This window comes from Scyliorhinus canicula, chromosome 18 (assembly GCF_902713615.1).
Source record: "Scyliorhinus canicula chromosome 18, sScyCan1.1, whole genome shotgun sequence".
NCBI classification, from domain to species: domain Eukaryota; kingdom Metazoa; phylum Chordata; class Chondrichthyes; order Carcharhiniformes; family Scyliorhinidae; genus Scyliorhinus; species Scyliorhinus canicula.
This window is the reverse complement of record NC_052163.1, coordinates 40331330-40347218: the sequence shown is the minus strand read 5'-3', so window position 1 is coordinate 40347218 and position 15889 is coordinate 40331330. Positions and strand designations below refer to the sequence as shown.

Sequence of the window (15889 nt, the reverse complement as noted above, 5' to 3'; positions counted from 1 at the left end):
ACAGGTTGCCAGCCAGCCAATCGAACCAACTTCCTACAAAGCTGGTTCTATGATTCACCTGGCGCAGACGAGTGTTTTCTCCTCTCCGAACTACAAAGCATGGAAACACGGTCCTGACTAGCAGGTTGCTTCAGTTTGAGTCCTCGGTTTAAATGCACATTCGATTATGGGTCCATGGATGAAAAATACTAAAACAGAATAAAACAAAGGGGAATCAAAAGGACTCCCATGGTATATATCCAGTGGCTACTAGGTGGAGTATATAACTGATGGTTGATACAGAGTGTGTTATTCCTCCAGTGGCTGATACAGATGGAGTTTGGTTGGCAAGTCAATTTTGATTGGTAAGCCACAGGAAATAATAGGTTCCCCAAGCTCCCAGGCAATTATTGGCGAATAGGGGCTTTTCACAGTAACTTCATTTGAAGCCTACTTGTGACAATATGCGATTTTCATTTTCATTTCAATTCAAGAAAGATGCAAGACTTGAACATAATCCTTTTGTTTGCAGAGAAGAAATCCCTTCACATGAATGTTTGCCACTTCCAGCATGTGTAAATGAGCCATGTCATGAGTTTGAATGATTATCTTGCATTGGATGTTAATGCAACTAATATTACTCAGGATCGTTCAGAAAGTGCTGCCCAACTGCGGAATCACATCTAACAGTAGGCACCTTGCTTTAGGTTTTACCTTCAATGTTAGAAATGGTCTATAACTCAATTACCCAACCAGGGCAAATAATTAATTTGATCAGCAATAGGTAACCAATAGCTCTGTAGTCCCAGGTTACCTGCTTTGCACTGCTTGTAACAAATGAGTGGGACAATAGGAGCTGATCACCAGTGTAACATCCAGGCGCTCAGTCAAAAGTTACAGAGGATCTCAGACTTTGTTTTAGTTTGAAACAATTTATATATTGTGTGTAAGTTTTGTGCTAGTTTTTTATGTGTCTGACTTTTTCTGTATAATTATCTTACTTGTACCCAAGTCCTGGTAGTTTTAGCCTGAACATAATGGTTTGCCCACAACAGTCTTTAATGCTTTTTGGCGATGACAGAAGCTTGTGGCAGGTATTTGATGAAATATTTTGCGGTTGAGGAGTAATTAGACTCTGAGACCACTGCACTCACAGCTTCCATCAGGAAGCGGGTTTTACTGCATCAAAGACCCATTCGTTAAAAATAGTTAGAACATGGAGTGTGGGGAGTTAAGAAGCTGAACTCACCATGTATACCCAAGACAGCTTGTTAAAACTCACTGTCTGAGCTATCAGTTCCAGAAGACACAGTAGAACAGAACTTGCTGGTGAACTGCAACCCAACGAGTCAGTGCTTTCAGGAGAGGAGATAATTACAGAAAATAAAGTAAAAGCATATCTGACTTATTTAAAATGACATAAGTAACACAGAATTCAGGGCAGCATGGCGGTGCAGTAGTTAGCACTGCTTTATCTTTCTGAGCTAAGATCCAGGTTCACTCCCAGCCCCGGGTCATCGTCCGTGTGGCGTTTGTGCATTCTCCAGTGTCTGTGTGGGTCTCACCCCCACAACCCCTGATGTGCAGGGTAGGTGGATTGGTCATGTTTATTGCCACTTATTTGGAAAAATAAAATGAAAAATGAAAATCGCTTATTGGCACGAGTAGGCTTCAATGAAGTTACTGTGAAAAGCCCCTAGTCGCCACATTCCGGCGTCTGTCTGGGGAGGCTGGTACGGGAATCGAACCGTGCTGCTGGCCTGCTTTAAAAGCCTGCGATTTAGCCCAGTGAGCTAAACCAGCCAGAATTGGGTACATTGTATTTATTTTTTAAAAGTAACACTGAATTCGAAAACAAGGAAAGTGGGTCACTGCTTCAGTATATACAGGGAACATACATACAGGGTGCCAAGTTCAATTGTCAGTCTTTGTAAGTTCGCTCATTTCAGTGAGGGAATCAAGTTAAAATTTCCAATTCTGATTACCACTGGGCCAAAGAGTGAGCTTGTTGATGTCAGCTGTAGACTGGATTGGGCCAGACTGCAATCCCATCTGAGCATCATCAAATAACCTGGAGTAAATAATGGGACATTTGCAGCAATATGGGGAAAGAGCAGGGGAGTGGAAATAATTAGAAAGTTCTTTCACAGAACCAGCACAGGTATGGTAGTCTGAATGGCCTGCTTCTGTTGAGTAAGATTTTACCACATCTTCAGGGCAGGCTCACAAAAAAAGTGTGACTACCTGGGGGCTGTACTCGAAAATATCAGGTATTTGTGGATCTGTTTTTGCAGAACAGAACAGTACAGCACAGCACAGAACAGGCCCTTCGGCCCTCAATGTTGTGCCGAGCCATGATCACCCTACTCAAACCCACGTATCCACCCTATACCCGTAACCCAACAACCCCCCCCTTAACCTTACATTTATTAGGACACTACGGGCAATTTAGCATGGCCAATCCACCTAACCCGCACATCTTTGGACTGTGGGAGGAAACCGGAGCACCCGGAGGAAACCCACGCACACAGGGGGAGGACGTGCAGACTCCACACAGACAGTGACCCAGCTGGGAATCGAACCTGGGACCCTGGAGCTGTGAAGCATTTATGCTAACCACCATGCTACCCTGCTGCCCTCTCTTGTGAGTTCCTAGCAAGTGTCAATGTTTGACCATGGAAGGGAAAAATTGGCAGAATAATGAGTGATATGCACTTTGCAGGCAAGTTGATAACAGCTCTGTGCTGATGCCCAGATGTTGTGCACTAGTATCTTCTTCAGTTCACTGGCATTTCAAACAATGGGTACAAAATACACAAACCAATGTCACTCGCATTACAATTAGAATGTTACACAAAAATGGTTCATTCAGAACATGAATTTTGCTCTTCTACAATTGGAAATAAAACACAATGATACTGCCCACTACTCTGTACCGTAAACTTTACCATCACTATCAAGAAAACAGCATCATCTATCACAGATCAACATTAAACATCACCAGACAGAATATTAAGTTTATCACATGGAATTCGTGGAATTCAAATCAAGCTGCAGGCAGGAGCCTGGAATAATAGATCTATGGTCATTCAATGGCCAACAACTTGCCCCATCCACCAATCTGTTATGCAGAGAAAACATTTCATAGGATCAAAGCATATCCACGAGCTTAAAGCAACCTTCCTGCTTGTTGGGGACCACGTTGATAAATGTCTTGTAAAGAACTGCCCCTTTTGGAAGGCGAGAAATCACTTTCATGGTCTCCAAGCTACGGGGTGGTGGGACATAGATCTCCTTAGTATAACGGACAGTGCCATCTTCAAGAGCGACAAGAGTCTTGTTCCGACCTATTCCTACCTGCAATAAGAATACAAGGTAAAGACACTGCGAGTTTAATACAGCATCATACACATCAGTAAACAATACGGTCAATTAGCTGGGCTATAATTGAAGTGAAAACCAGCCAGTATTCTAGTCTCTCTAGCTGCTCGAGGTTGTATATATATATATGCATATCAGATGAGGACAGGATTGGCTCTGCTGTGATGTCCTGCTTGACCAAGAGCCTCCCGGTACTTACTCAGCCAGGCTCACATATCAAGAACAGCCACTTGGGACAAGGGCCTGGAGAACAGCAGGCACATGGCACCTTAAGGATTATCCCAGCAAGAGGCAACACCATCCGGAAATGAGGGGGGATAAACAGGAACAAACAAGTGGTAATGAACAAGAAACTGACAATTATACAAGAGATTTCATATCATCAGGGTGTCAAAAGCACTTTATGGCCAATTACATTTGAAGTCCAATCACTGTTTTCCTGCACAGTAAGAAGTCTTACAACACCAGGTTAAAGTCCAACATGTTTGTTTCAAACACTAGCTTTTGGAGCACTGCCCCTTCCTCGGGTGAATGAAGAGGTATGTTCCAGAAACATACATATAGACAAATTCAAAGATGCCAGACAATGCTTAGAATGCAAGCATTTGCAGGTAATTGAATCTTTACAGATCCAGAGATAGGGGTAACCCCAGGTTAAAGAGATGTGAATTGTCTCAAGCCAGCAAGCCAGGACAGTTGGTAGGATTTCGCAAGCCCAGGCCAGATGGTGGGGGATGAATGTAATACAACATGAATCCCAGGTCCCGGTTGAGGCCGCACTCGTGTGTGGAACTTGGCTATAAGTATCTGCTTTAATTCATGTTGTATTACATTCATCCCCCACCATCTGGCCTGGGCTTGCGAAATCCTACCAACTGTCCTGGCTTGCTGGCTTGAGACAATTCACATCTCTTTAACCTGGGGTTACCCCTATCTCTGGATCTGTAAAGGTTTAATTACCTGCAAATGCTCGCATTCTAAGCATTGTCTGGCATCTTTGAATTTGTCTATATATATGTTTCTGGAACATACCTCTTCATTCACCTGAGGAAGGAGCAGTGCTCCGAAAGCTAATGTTTGAAACAAACCTGTTGGACTTTAACCTGGTGTTGTAAGACTTCTTACCAAATTAAACAGAAGCATTGGCTTTGGAGTAAAATATCTCTGGTTCATTCGACATGCTCATGGCAACATCTCACAACAATCTGAGCTAACTTGCTTACTAATCAGCACCCCTTTTGTCATGTGGTATAATGTGTTCCCATTAAACTTTGGCATTCTTATCTGTCCTGATAAGTGCAAGACGAAAAGCTTTGACAATATGTTTCTCTTTACAGCAATACTCGTGGGCGTGCACCATCTTCTTTAAATGTACCTTTCGCGTGTGTATGTGTGTGTGTGCAACTGATCTAACGTTTAGACTTGAAGCTTGTATGTAAATAAATAATCTTTACTTTAAAATCCATGCGTGTCTACTGATGGTTACTTGAACTGATCATATGCCAACCAGGGCTCAGAAGCACATGCCCACCTTTCCGAAACACCACACTGATCGTGGCTAGTAAGAGAGGGATGGGGGTGGGGGGGGGGAATTAAGTTTATTTATCCAACCCTATCTTTGTTTTAAAAATAAATTTAGGGTACCCGATAAATTTTTTCTAATTAAGGGGTATTTTTGCATGGCCATGCCACCTCCCTGCACATCTTTGGGTTGTGGGGGCGAAACCCACGCAAACACGGGGAGAATATGCAAACTCCACACGGACGGTGACCCTGAGCCGGGATCGAACCTGGGACCTCGGCACTGTGAGGCAGCAGTGCTAACCACTGCACCACCGAGCTGCCCTTTCCTCCCCTATCTTTAACAGTAGACAGGATACCTGGCCAATTTTCCATAGTCAGGTAGATGCCAATATTGATTGGCATCTACCTGACCCATAGTATGTCTTCCAAGTGGTGTTCATCATGGAAGAACACTGATTCATCAACTGAGGGAGAGCAGTAGGTGGCCAATTACAGGAGGTTTACTATCCCACATTTTATCTCATGCTGATGCCTCACTGGGTCTGGAGTCAATGATAACTCCCAGGTTCATTCCTTCCCAAACGTATACCACTATGCTGCTGCCTCAACTAGGTCCGTTCTGCTGGTAAAACAGGACACAGAAGGATGGGAGATGTCTAGTATCTGTATGTTATGATTTGTGAGTATGGCCAATCTGTAGGACAGCTCTACCAATTTTGGCACAGGTCCCCAGATGTTGGCAAGGAGAATTCTGTTGGGTCGACAGGGCAGGATTTGCCACTGTTGCTTCTGGTTTTCTTTAACTTTTTGGTAGCAGTTACTCAGAGAATATTAAGGGCGTGGAATGCCCTGCCTGCAACAGTAGTGGACTCGCCAACACTAAACGCATTCAAATGGTCATTGGATAGGCATATGGACGATAAGGGAATAGTGTAGAGGGACTTTAGAGGGGTTTCACAGGACGGCGCAACATCGAGGGCCGAAGGGCTTGTACTGCGCTGTAATGTTCTATGGAGTCACATATGGGCCAGGACAACAGATTTTCTCCCCTAAAAGACATTAATGAACCAAACTGCTTTTACGACAATCCAGTAGTTTCATGAGCGTGAGACTAGCATATTATTCCAGATTTATTAATCATTTGAATTTATATTCTCCCAGCTGACATGGTGGGATTTGAATTCATATCTTTGGAACATCAATTCTGGCCTCTGCATTGTAGTCTCGCAACATTACCACTGCGCTACCATCCCCCCTCCTGCTCTGCCAATCCCGTCCTCCCGTAACACAACACTTGCGCCGAGCTGTGTGACAGAGGATGCAAAGAGGAAGGAACTCTATGCGCCTGTGCTACCACTTGGTTTGTTCACTGCCAGCCTGTGCTGCTGTTTGATCCCCGTGACCCAGAAAGATTGCCAGCTGCCAGTTTTCTGCCCTTGATACTAATGCAACCTTGAATGGTCTGACTCCAGTTCTGTCCAACATTCCCCTCTCCCTACAACAAACGCACTTCCCTGCTCCCAGTTTAAGTAGTTTTACAAGTACTCCAGTTCATTCCTGGGCCATTCCTTCCAAATTGAATTCGAAAAGGTGGGGCTGGATTAACAATCTAATATTCCAGACAGCATTCCAATTGTTCAGAATCTCCATGGTTCCTTCCACCCTCCCCTCCCTCTCCATTATGAATTATTGCCAGCATGGGTCGGAGAAACAAAAGAAAGATGGGTGAAAAAAGCCAAAGACAGTCTGCCTACTGGAAGAAAATGAGTCATTATGGCACAGAGGGAGGCTATTTGGCCCTGCCAGTTATAAATCATCACCACATACTGTGTTAAAAATCCTCACAATTCCCTGAATCTCTGCCCAAAGTATCCATTTATCCTTGTTACACAAGTGACAGAGATCAGCTTTTGCCTACCTTATCCAAACCTCTTAATCTTTAACTATCAAATCTCCCCCAAAACTCCTTTGCTCCAAATGACCCCTGCTTCTCTAACCTAACCTTGTAGCCAAAATCTCTCATCCCTGGAACCAATCTGGCATGTCTATTCTGCACCCTTCTCAGGTCATTTATAATCATTCACAAAAAGAACAGATCTGAACCTTCTCCAGTGTCCCAAAACGCAGGTACAGTAGTAACTTACATTTGCTCCTGGGTGCCAGCGAATCAGGCGCTGAGTTGCCAGAATGTTTCCCGTATGAACAAACTCCCCTATGAGAATAATGGCAAATAGTGAGTCAATCATTATTCCAGCTTCTGGAGGCTGATGCAGTAGTGTTCAAGTAAGGGAGCAAAGAAGTCCACTCCCCATAGCTAAAGCCATTAAATATCTGCAACTGACACGCCAGCTTGCTGTCATCAATATAACTAGATTGCACTTTCGACATTTCAATTGGTCTGGGTCTCTGAAGCAGGAAAAAGCAGAAAAATAATCAGTGAGTATTTCTAGTCCTGATGACTATCTAATACGCTCAATGTACAATTTGGGGAAAACAACTGTGAGATCCTCCATAGTCAAACAGCCCAACATTCATAGGGAACTAGAAAATTGACAAAACATTATAAAATAATAATAATAATAATCATTATTGTCACAAGAAGGCTTGCATTAACACTGCAATGAAGTCCACATAAAGGACTTACTAAATTAACAAAATTAAGATTTATGGAATAGGAGGTGCAGTTTCAGCTTAGATTTTTAAAAATTGCCTCAAGGACAGCAAACAGTTATTTTTTCCAGATTACAGGATGATAGATAATGTTGTTCCAAGGGCCACTGTTTTTGATAAGATTAGAGTTGTGATTTTTAGCTCTTCATGAAACCCAGGTTTTAAACTGAATGATAGTTCCTGCCACCATTGCTAGTTAAGCAGCATCATTTAGCTCCCATGGAAAAAAATTGCCAGTCAAGGCTGGTATATACCATCGCCCTTCTTCCATCCATAACGTCGACCTGGGCTCTTGCCACCCAGATTTTTGGAACTGCCTCCTGCCTTCTTGGATGCACATCTCAAAGTAATTACCACCAGCTGTGGGAAAGTCAACAATCCTATGGGAATATTAAAAGGAGAAAGCATATTACTATAACAAAATGTTACTTTAGAGGATTAAAGAATATCCATTTCGCCCTTGTTTAGATTGGTCTATTGTTTCTGTTTTACATATTGATGGAATCAGAAATGCAATGCAAATTTGGAAATTATATCAAATTTGGGGAACAATGGAATTAAAACTACAAGCTCAAAATTGAAAACAATGATAGAGGATTTTTGTTGTAAACAAGTGAGGATCTGCATGAAGAGAACTTGGATGACACACGGTGCTGCACAATGGCTAGCACTGGTACCTCACAGCGCCAGGGACCCGTGTTCAATTCCAGCCTTGGGTGACTGTCTGTGTGGAGTTTGCACTTTCTCCCCATATTTGCATGGGTTTCCTCTGGGTACCCCAATTTCCAGTCCAAAGATGTGCACTTTAGGTGGATTGGCCATGCTAAATTGCCCCATCGTGTCCATGGACATATAGGTTAGGTGGGATTACGGGATGGGATGGGGTATGGGAGAGGGCTCTTGTAGATTTAATGGGCCGAATGACCACCTTCTGTGCTGAAGGAATTCTATGGTTCTATGTACACCATCAATTACATTGAAATTTCCTGGAATCATATTGAAAGGCAGAACTGTAAATGAAAAATGGACTGCCTTTATATCTCCTGAAGGGTAATGGTAGGACAAACAAATCCAGAGCTCCCTGGATGACAAAAGAGATATAGATTCAGATGAAGAAGAAACAGTGTACTTGAAACAGATATCAGGTGGCTAATACAACTGGCGACCAAGCTGAATCCAGAAGGTTCAAAAGGAAATTGAAAAAATAAAGAAAAACCTGGGTAATATATAAGATACTGGCAGCTAACATAAAAGGGAATCCAAAAGTATTTTACAAGCACACAAGTAGTAAAAAGGGAAAGAAGTACGGCTGATTAGCAATCAAGAAAGGGATTTACACATGAAGGCGGGAAATAGGTGAGATATTAACGAATTACTTTGCTGCTGTCTTTACCAAGGAAGATGCTGTGCAGATCATGGTAAAAGAGAACATAAATCAGACACGAGAAGGGTTTAGAATTTGTACTGGATAGGCTGGCTGTCTGTACTTAAAACTGATCAGGCAACAGGACCAGATGCGATGAATCCAAGTGGAAGTGGAGCTAGGGGACTGTGTGCAACCCTGGGCTGGAGCATTTCAGCTATGAAGTGAGACTGAGGGCAGCACGGTGGCACAATGGTTAGCATTGCTGCCTACGGCGCTGAGGACCCGGGTTCGAATCCCGGCCCTGGGTCACTGTCTGTGTGGAGTTTGCACATTCTCCCCGTGTCTGCGTGGGTTTCGCCCCCACAACCCAAAGATGTGCAGGTTAGGTGAATTGGCCACGCTAAATTGCCCCTTAATTGGAAAAAATAATTGGGTACTCTAAATTTAAAAAAAAAAGAAGTGAGACTGGATAGGCTGGGGTTGTTGTCCTTAGAGCAGAGAAGGGGACCTCATTGGAGGTGTACAAAATTAAGAGGGATAGAGATAGGGTAGATAGGAGGAAACGTTCCCCATTAGTGGACGGGTCAATGACCGGGGGCATAGATTTAAGGTAAGGAGCAGGTGATTTAGAGGGGATTTGAGGAAAAGCTTTTCCCCCAGAGGCTGGTGGAAATCTGTAACTCACTGCCTGAAAGGTGGTAGAGGCGGGAATCCTCACAACATTTAATAAGAATTTAGATGAGCACTTGAAACGCCATAGCATACACAGCTATGGCCAAAGTCCTGGAAAATGAGATTTGAATAGATAGGTGTTTGATGACCGGCACAAACACGATGGCCCAAGGGGCACCTTTCTGTGCTGTAAAGTTCTATGACTCTAGAAATTGCAGAAGCACTGGCCAAAATTGTTCCAATTTTCCTATGACACAAGGTGGTGCTAGAGGACTAAAGAATTACACTCCTGTTCAAAACATGTGTGAAGGTAATTTCAGCATCTATTGGCCAGCTTAACCTTAGTGGTTGGAAGTTGTTTAGAAATGATAATTCAGAACAAAAGTAATAGTCACTGAGACAAAGGTGGGTTAATAAAGGAAAGCCAGCATGGATTTGTTGAGGGAAAATCGTGTTTAAGAAGAAAGAAAGAAGAAGAAAATCGCTTGTCACAAGTAGGCTTCAAATGAAGTTGCTGTGAAAAGCCCCAAGTCGCCACATTCCGGCACCTGTTTGGGGAGGCTGGTACGGGAATTGAACCGTGCTGCTGGCCTGCCTTGGTCTCCTTTCAAAGCCAGCGATTTAGCCCTGTGCTAAACCAGCCCCAGACTAACTTACTTGAGATTTTATGTGAGGCAACAAATGCGAAATTGGCTGAATGACAGGAAACAGCGCATATTGATTAAAGATTGCTTTTCAGACTGCAGGAAGTTTTATAGTGAAGTTTCCCAGGGTGTTAGGATGCCCTCTCCTCCTGATAAATATTAATAACCTACACCTTGGTATATTGGGCACAACTTCAAAACTTGTGGGCAACACAACGGTGAAGGTAGTTTAGAGTTTCAAAAAGATATAGGCTGGGATTCTCCGAGCCTCTGCGGCAAAATCACGCTCGGCGTGGGGGCGGATAATGGGGTCTCAGACCCGCGGTGCCGGGACGCGATTATCCGCGGACCAGAGAATTGCCGCCAGTCGCGCTTGCGCAGTCAACATGGCGCTGGTTGGGGACCGTTGAAAGAGGCCTCCACGGCGATTCTCCGCGATTGACCGACCGAGTTCCCGCCGAGTTCTGTCGCCATGGTTCCAACCTGGTTCCACCCGGCGAGAGCGCGGACTCGCGGCCGTCTTGGTGAGGGGGCGGGGCATCAGACTCCGGGGGTGGGGGGTGCCTCCACGACGGATAGGTCTGCGATCGGGGGCTACCGATCGGCGGGTGCACTTATCTTCTTCCACGCTGGCCCGCTGTGTAGCTCCGCCATGTTGCGTGGGGGCCGGTGCGAAAACAGCCACCACGTACATGCGTGGACCCATGGCCAGAAGTGTAGGGTCCCGTATCGGCACCAGGAGCTGCGGGGTGCACACCGGGGCCCTGCTTGCCCTCTTAGAACCAGAGAATCACTCCAGACTTTTTGAAAAAAGTCTGGAGTGATTCACACCCGTTTTCCAGCAGGCATGGGGACATAGCCCCATTTTCAGAGAATCCCGGCCGTACAGTTTGGTGGCATGGGCAAAAAAAGTGGCAGATTAATTTAATGTGAAGGGATACATCTTGTTAGAAAGAACATGGCGAGGCAATATAAAATAAACGGTATAATCATAAAGAAAGTGCACAGGCAGTGGGACCCAAGTGCATAAATCATCAAACCCACTTACACCTATCCCCATAACCCAATAACCCCTCCTAACCTTTTTTGGGTCACTAAGGGCAATTTATCATGTCGAATCCACCTAACCTGCATGTCTTTGGACTCAGAGAGAGCAGCTAATAGAGCATAATGACATCTGGGCTTTATCAAAGGTACATGGTACAAGAGCAAGTTAGGGTAAACCTGTTTCAACTTATATTTCTGGGCACCGTGTCTTAGGAAGGATCTGAAGACATTAAAGAGGGTATCAATAGTTCCAGGGGTGAGGATACACAGTTACATTGTTAGATCAGAGGAGTTGGACTGTTCTTCAAGAGAAGATGGAGGGGAGATTTAAGGAGTGATTCAAAATCACAAGCGGCTGTAGGAGAAACTATTCCCATTGGTCGAAAGGTCAAGATCCCGAGGGCGCAGATTTAAACCTTTACATCAGGGGTGGGCAAACTACGGCCCGCGCTTTATGCGGCCCACCAAGTCATTAAAAAAAAATGTTTTTTTTTAAAAAAATTTTTTAAGGTTAATGGGGGGGCTGTTGGGTTACTTACTGGTATAGGGTGGATACATTAACTTGAGTAGGGTGATCATTGCTCGGCACAACGTCGAGGGCCGATGGGCCTGTTCTGTGCTGTACTGTTCTATGTTCTAAATCATAACTGGGTGAAGTAATTATTTTACTTAATATACTATGCGGCCCTTTAAAATTGTGAATTTCTGAATGTGGCCCTTGCACGGAAAAGTTTGCCCACCCCTGCTTTACATGGAGCAAGTGTTTAGGATCTGGAATGCACTGCCTGAGCATTTGGTGGAGGCCGGTCCAATCAAGACATTCAAGAGGTAATTATGATTTGAAAATGAAAAATGTGTGTGGCTACTGGGGACTGGCTCTTGGTGAACAGATGGGGTGTGTGCCCTCTGTCTGGGCTGTAGCAATTCTATAATTCAGTAATTAACCCTGACTAATTACCCAATAATGAAAATAAACTAGCGCGGACACAAGTTAGTTCCACAACATATTGTGTTTAGAATCCACTTTCAGTGGGTCATCACTTTCATCAGCCTTTGTATCAAATCTAGGACCAAAATGCATACAAAGTAACATTTGGGCACCTTGTGAAAATTAGCTGCATCTTCTCCAGCCCGGGACTGTTTCCCAGTGTCTGGGATAAATGAGCCGTGTGTTCGCGCAACTCACCGTTCTGAGCGCAGCTTCTGACAAGGGAGATGAGCGCCGCCATCTTTCTGACCTCTGACCCAGCTCAATGACACCCACAAAGTGCCAACGTCTGCGAGGGTTAAAGGCCGTTCCAGCAGCGCGTTCTCTTTACACTTCCTTCTGCCTGTCCCTGGATGATAGATAGTTCAGTGCGATCTTTTTTCACCTCTCGTGTGCCGCAAAAAGGAGAACATTTCAAATCGGCTTTCCGTTTTGGCCACGAGCCCGTTAACGGATGCGTGAAGCTGCCAGCGGGCGATACGGCGCATGCGTCAGGTTGACATGTCCGAAAGCCAGTGGCTGCGTAATCGACAGACAACTGACCCTTGGCTAATGAAATATTATCTGTTTTCGGCCATTCGGGGGTTAATAGACGTTGTTTTCTGATTGGTCGCCTAAACCGTCCGTCAAATCGGTCCTGCGTTTTCATTGGATTATTCCCCTTGGATTCGGAACTACGGTGATAGGATGACGGGGTTTGTCCCTGAGCCAATGGAGTTGCGGGTGGGCGGGATTTAGCTCGCGTGGTGACGGTTAGGCAGAGAGCGCGTGGGCGCGGGAGTCTGGCTGAGTGCCCAGAGCGGGCTCCTTCCCGCCATTCACTCGGTCCATTCGGGGATTTGCTGAGTCGCGGTTTTGCCTGATACCGTGATGATGGTCGAGGTAGGATCAGCCTTTTAGCTCATGCCCTTAGTGCCCCAGTATCACCCAGTACGCACTCCCTCTCCATATATTATTTATATATGTGCAGTTTTAAAGATATGTCTGTATGCACCTAAACGCAAATATATATATATATATTATCAATGTATAAGTAACGTAGTGTTATTGTCACTACCAGTAATCCAGAGACCCAAGGTAAATGTTCTGGGACATGGCAGGGGAAAATTAATAAAATAAATCTGGTATTCAAAAGTCTAACGATGACCATTAAACGAGTGTTATAAAACACCCCAGCTGGTTCACTAATGGAAAGGAAAACTCTGGTCCTCACCTGGGCAGTGGTACATGTGACTTCAGACCTACAGCAATGTCGACTGCCCTCTGAAATGGCCAAGCAAGCACTCAGTTGCATCAAACCAGGACAAAGTCAATGAAAAAGAAACTGGGCGGACCACCCGGCATTGACCTCGGCACTGTAAATGACGACGGCAAACGCAACCATATCAACCCTGCAGGGTCTTCCTTAAGAACATCTGGAGGCTTGTGCCAGAATTGGGAGAGCTGTCTTGCAGACTAGATATAGTCAGACTTACTGAGTTGTATGTTTCAGATAATGTCCCAGACACCACCATCATTCTCCCTGGGTATGCCCTGTCCCACTGGCAGGATGGACCCAAAGGAGATGGGTGGTATGCAGTGATGAGGGAGCTGCACTGTGAATCCACAACATCAACTCTGGATTCCATGAAGTCTCGTTGCATCAGATCAAACATGAGCAAGTGAACCTCCTGATTACCAGATATAGTCCACCCTCCCACACCCAGCCAATAAATCGGTAACCCAGTCACCCTCTATGTTGAACACCATGTGGAGGAAGCACTGAGGATGCAAAATGTACTCTGGGTTGGGACTTCAATGTCCATCATCAATAGTGGTGAGAGAACCAACAAGAGGGAAAAACATACTTGAGCTCATCCTCACCAACCTGCCTGCCACACAGATGTATCTGCCCATGACAGCATAGGTAGCAGTGACAACCACACGGTCTTTGTGGAGACAAAGTCCTGTCTTCACATTGAGGATCCCTTTCATCGTATTGTGTGGCATTACCATTGTGTTAAATGAGATAGACGTTGAACAGATCAAGCAATGCTAGTCTGGGCACCCATGAAGTGCTGTGGGCCATCAGCAACAGAATTGTCCTTGACCATGTGGCCTGCATATGCCCAGTCTACCTTGCGATCAAGCCAGAGATCAACCCTGGTTCAATGAAGAGTGCAGGAGGGCATGCCATGTTCAACACCAGGCATACCTAAAAATGAGGTGCCAATGTGGTGAAGCTACAATACAAGACTATTTGCATACAAAGCAGCATAAACAGGAAGTAATGGACAGCTGTGAGTAATTCCACAGGCAACGGATCAGATCTAAGTTCTGCCACATCCAGTCACGAATGGCAGTGCACAATGAAATAACTCACTCAAGGAGAATGCTCCACAAAATTCCCAATGATGGTGGATCCTAGCAAATCAGCGTAAAACATAAGGCTAAAGTATTGGCAACAATCTTCAGCCAGAAGTGCCTAGTGGATGATCCATCTCAGTCTCCTCCCGAGATCCACAGCATCACAGATGCCAGTCTTCAGCTAATTTGATTTACTCCATGTAATATCAAAAAATGGCTAAAGGCACTGGATACTGCAAAGGCTAAGGGTCCTGACAATATTCCGGCAATAGTACTGAAGACATTCCTAGCCAAACTGTTCAGGAACAGTGACAACACTGGCATCTACTCCATAATGTGAAAAGTTGCCCAGGAATGTCCTGTACACAAAAAGCAGGACAAATCCAACCCGTCAAATTACTGCCCCATCAGCCCACACTCAATCTCAGTAAATTGATGGAAGGGGCACTATTAAGTTGCACTTTCTTAGCAAAAACCTGCTCACCAACGCTCGGTTTGTGTTCAGCTCCTGACGTCATTACAGCTTTGGTTCAAATGTGGCCAAAGATTGAATTGCAGAGGTGAGATGAGAGTGACTGGCCTTGACAACAAGGCAACATTTGGGGACAGGTTGGAGTTATACCTGGCACAAAGGAAAATGATTGAAGGGTTGGAGGTCAATCATCTCAGTTCCAGAACATCACTGCAGGAGTTCCTCTGTCCAACCATATTTAGCTGTTCCATCAATGGACTTCCTTCTAGCATAAGGTCAGAAGTGGAGATATGCACTGATGATTGCGCAAGGTGCAGTATCAATGTTCATGACTTCACAGGTAGTGAAACCGTCCATGTCCAAATGCAGCAAGACCTGGACAATATCCAGGCTTGGGCTGAAAACCAGAAAGTAACATTGGCGCCACACAAATGCCAGGCAATGATCATCTCCAAAAAGAGAATCTATCCATCGCTGAATCCCTCACTATCAACGGCTGGGGTTACCACTGATCAGAAACTGAACTGGACTAGCCGTGCAAATACTGTAGCTACAAGAGCAGGTCAGAGGCTAGTGGTCCTGCAGCGAGTAACTCGTCTGATCCCCAAAAGGTTGTCCACCATGTACAAGGCACAAGTCGGGAGTATGAAGGAATACTTTCAACTTGCCTGGATGAGTGCAACCCCAACACTCGAAGCTTGACATTATCCAGGACAAAGCAGCCAACTTGATTGTGCCCCTTACACAGAAACATTCACTTCCTCCACCACCGATAAACAATGGCAGCAGTGTGAAGCTCA

The 15889-nt window shown here is 44.9% G+C and overlaps 2 protein-coding genes across 2 annotated transcripts in view; one reads left to right on the top strand and one right to left on the bottom strand.

Annotated features, from left to right (window-relative positions):
• Positions 1–2619: 2619 nt before the first annotated feature.
• Positions 2620–12793, bottom strand: mrpl27 (mitochondrial ribosomal protein L27). The gene is made up of 4 exons (XM_038777928.1): positions 12470–12793; positions 7809–7934; positions 7029–7096; positions 2620–3336 (listed from the first exon to the last, which is right to left on the bottom strand). Exons 1-4 carry the CDS (start codon positions 12510–12512, stop codon positions 3130–3132), a joined length of 444 nt encoding a protein of 147 aa, XP_038633856.1. The 5' UTR covers positions 12513–12793; the 3' UTR covers positions 2620–3129.
• A 212-nt stretch (positions 12794–13005) lies between these two features.
• The window catches only part of eme1 (essential meiotic structure-specific endonuclease 1), a 29703-nt gene continuing 26819 nt past the window's right edge, over positions 13006–15889 (top strand). Inside the window, exon 1 of the mRNA XM_038777563.1 lies at positions 13006–13153. The gene's annotated coding sequence lies outside the window, so the exon portion shown is untranslated. The remainder of the gene's footprint in view (positions 13154–15889) is intronic.

Bases quoted from the DNA above. Each gene is read 5' to 3' on its own strand.
- mrpl27 (XM_038777928.1), bottom strand. From the start codon at position 12,512: ATGGCGGCGCTCATCTCCCTTGTCAGAAGCTGCGCTCAGAACG. The intron at 7,935-12,469 runs GTGAGTTGCGCG...ATATTCCCATAG, and splicing joins CAGAAGCTGCGCTCAGAACG to GATTGTTGACTTTCCCACAG. The intron at 3,337-7,028 runs GTAAGTTACTAC...TTCTTATTGCAG, and splicing joins GCTGGCACCCAGGAGCAAAT to GTAGGAATAGGTCGGAACAA.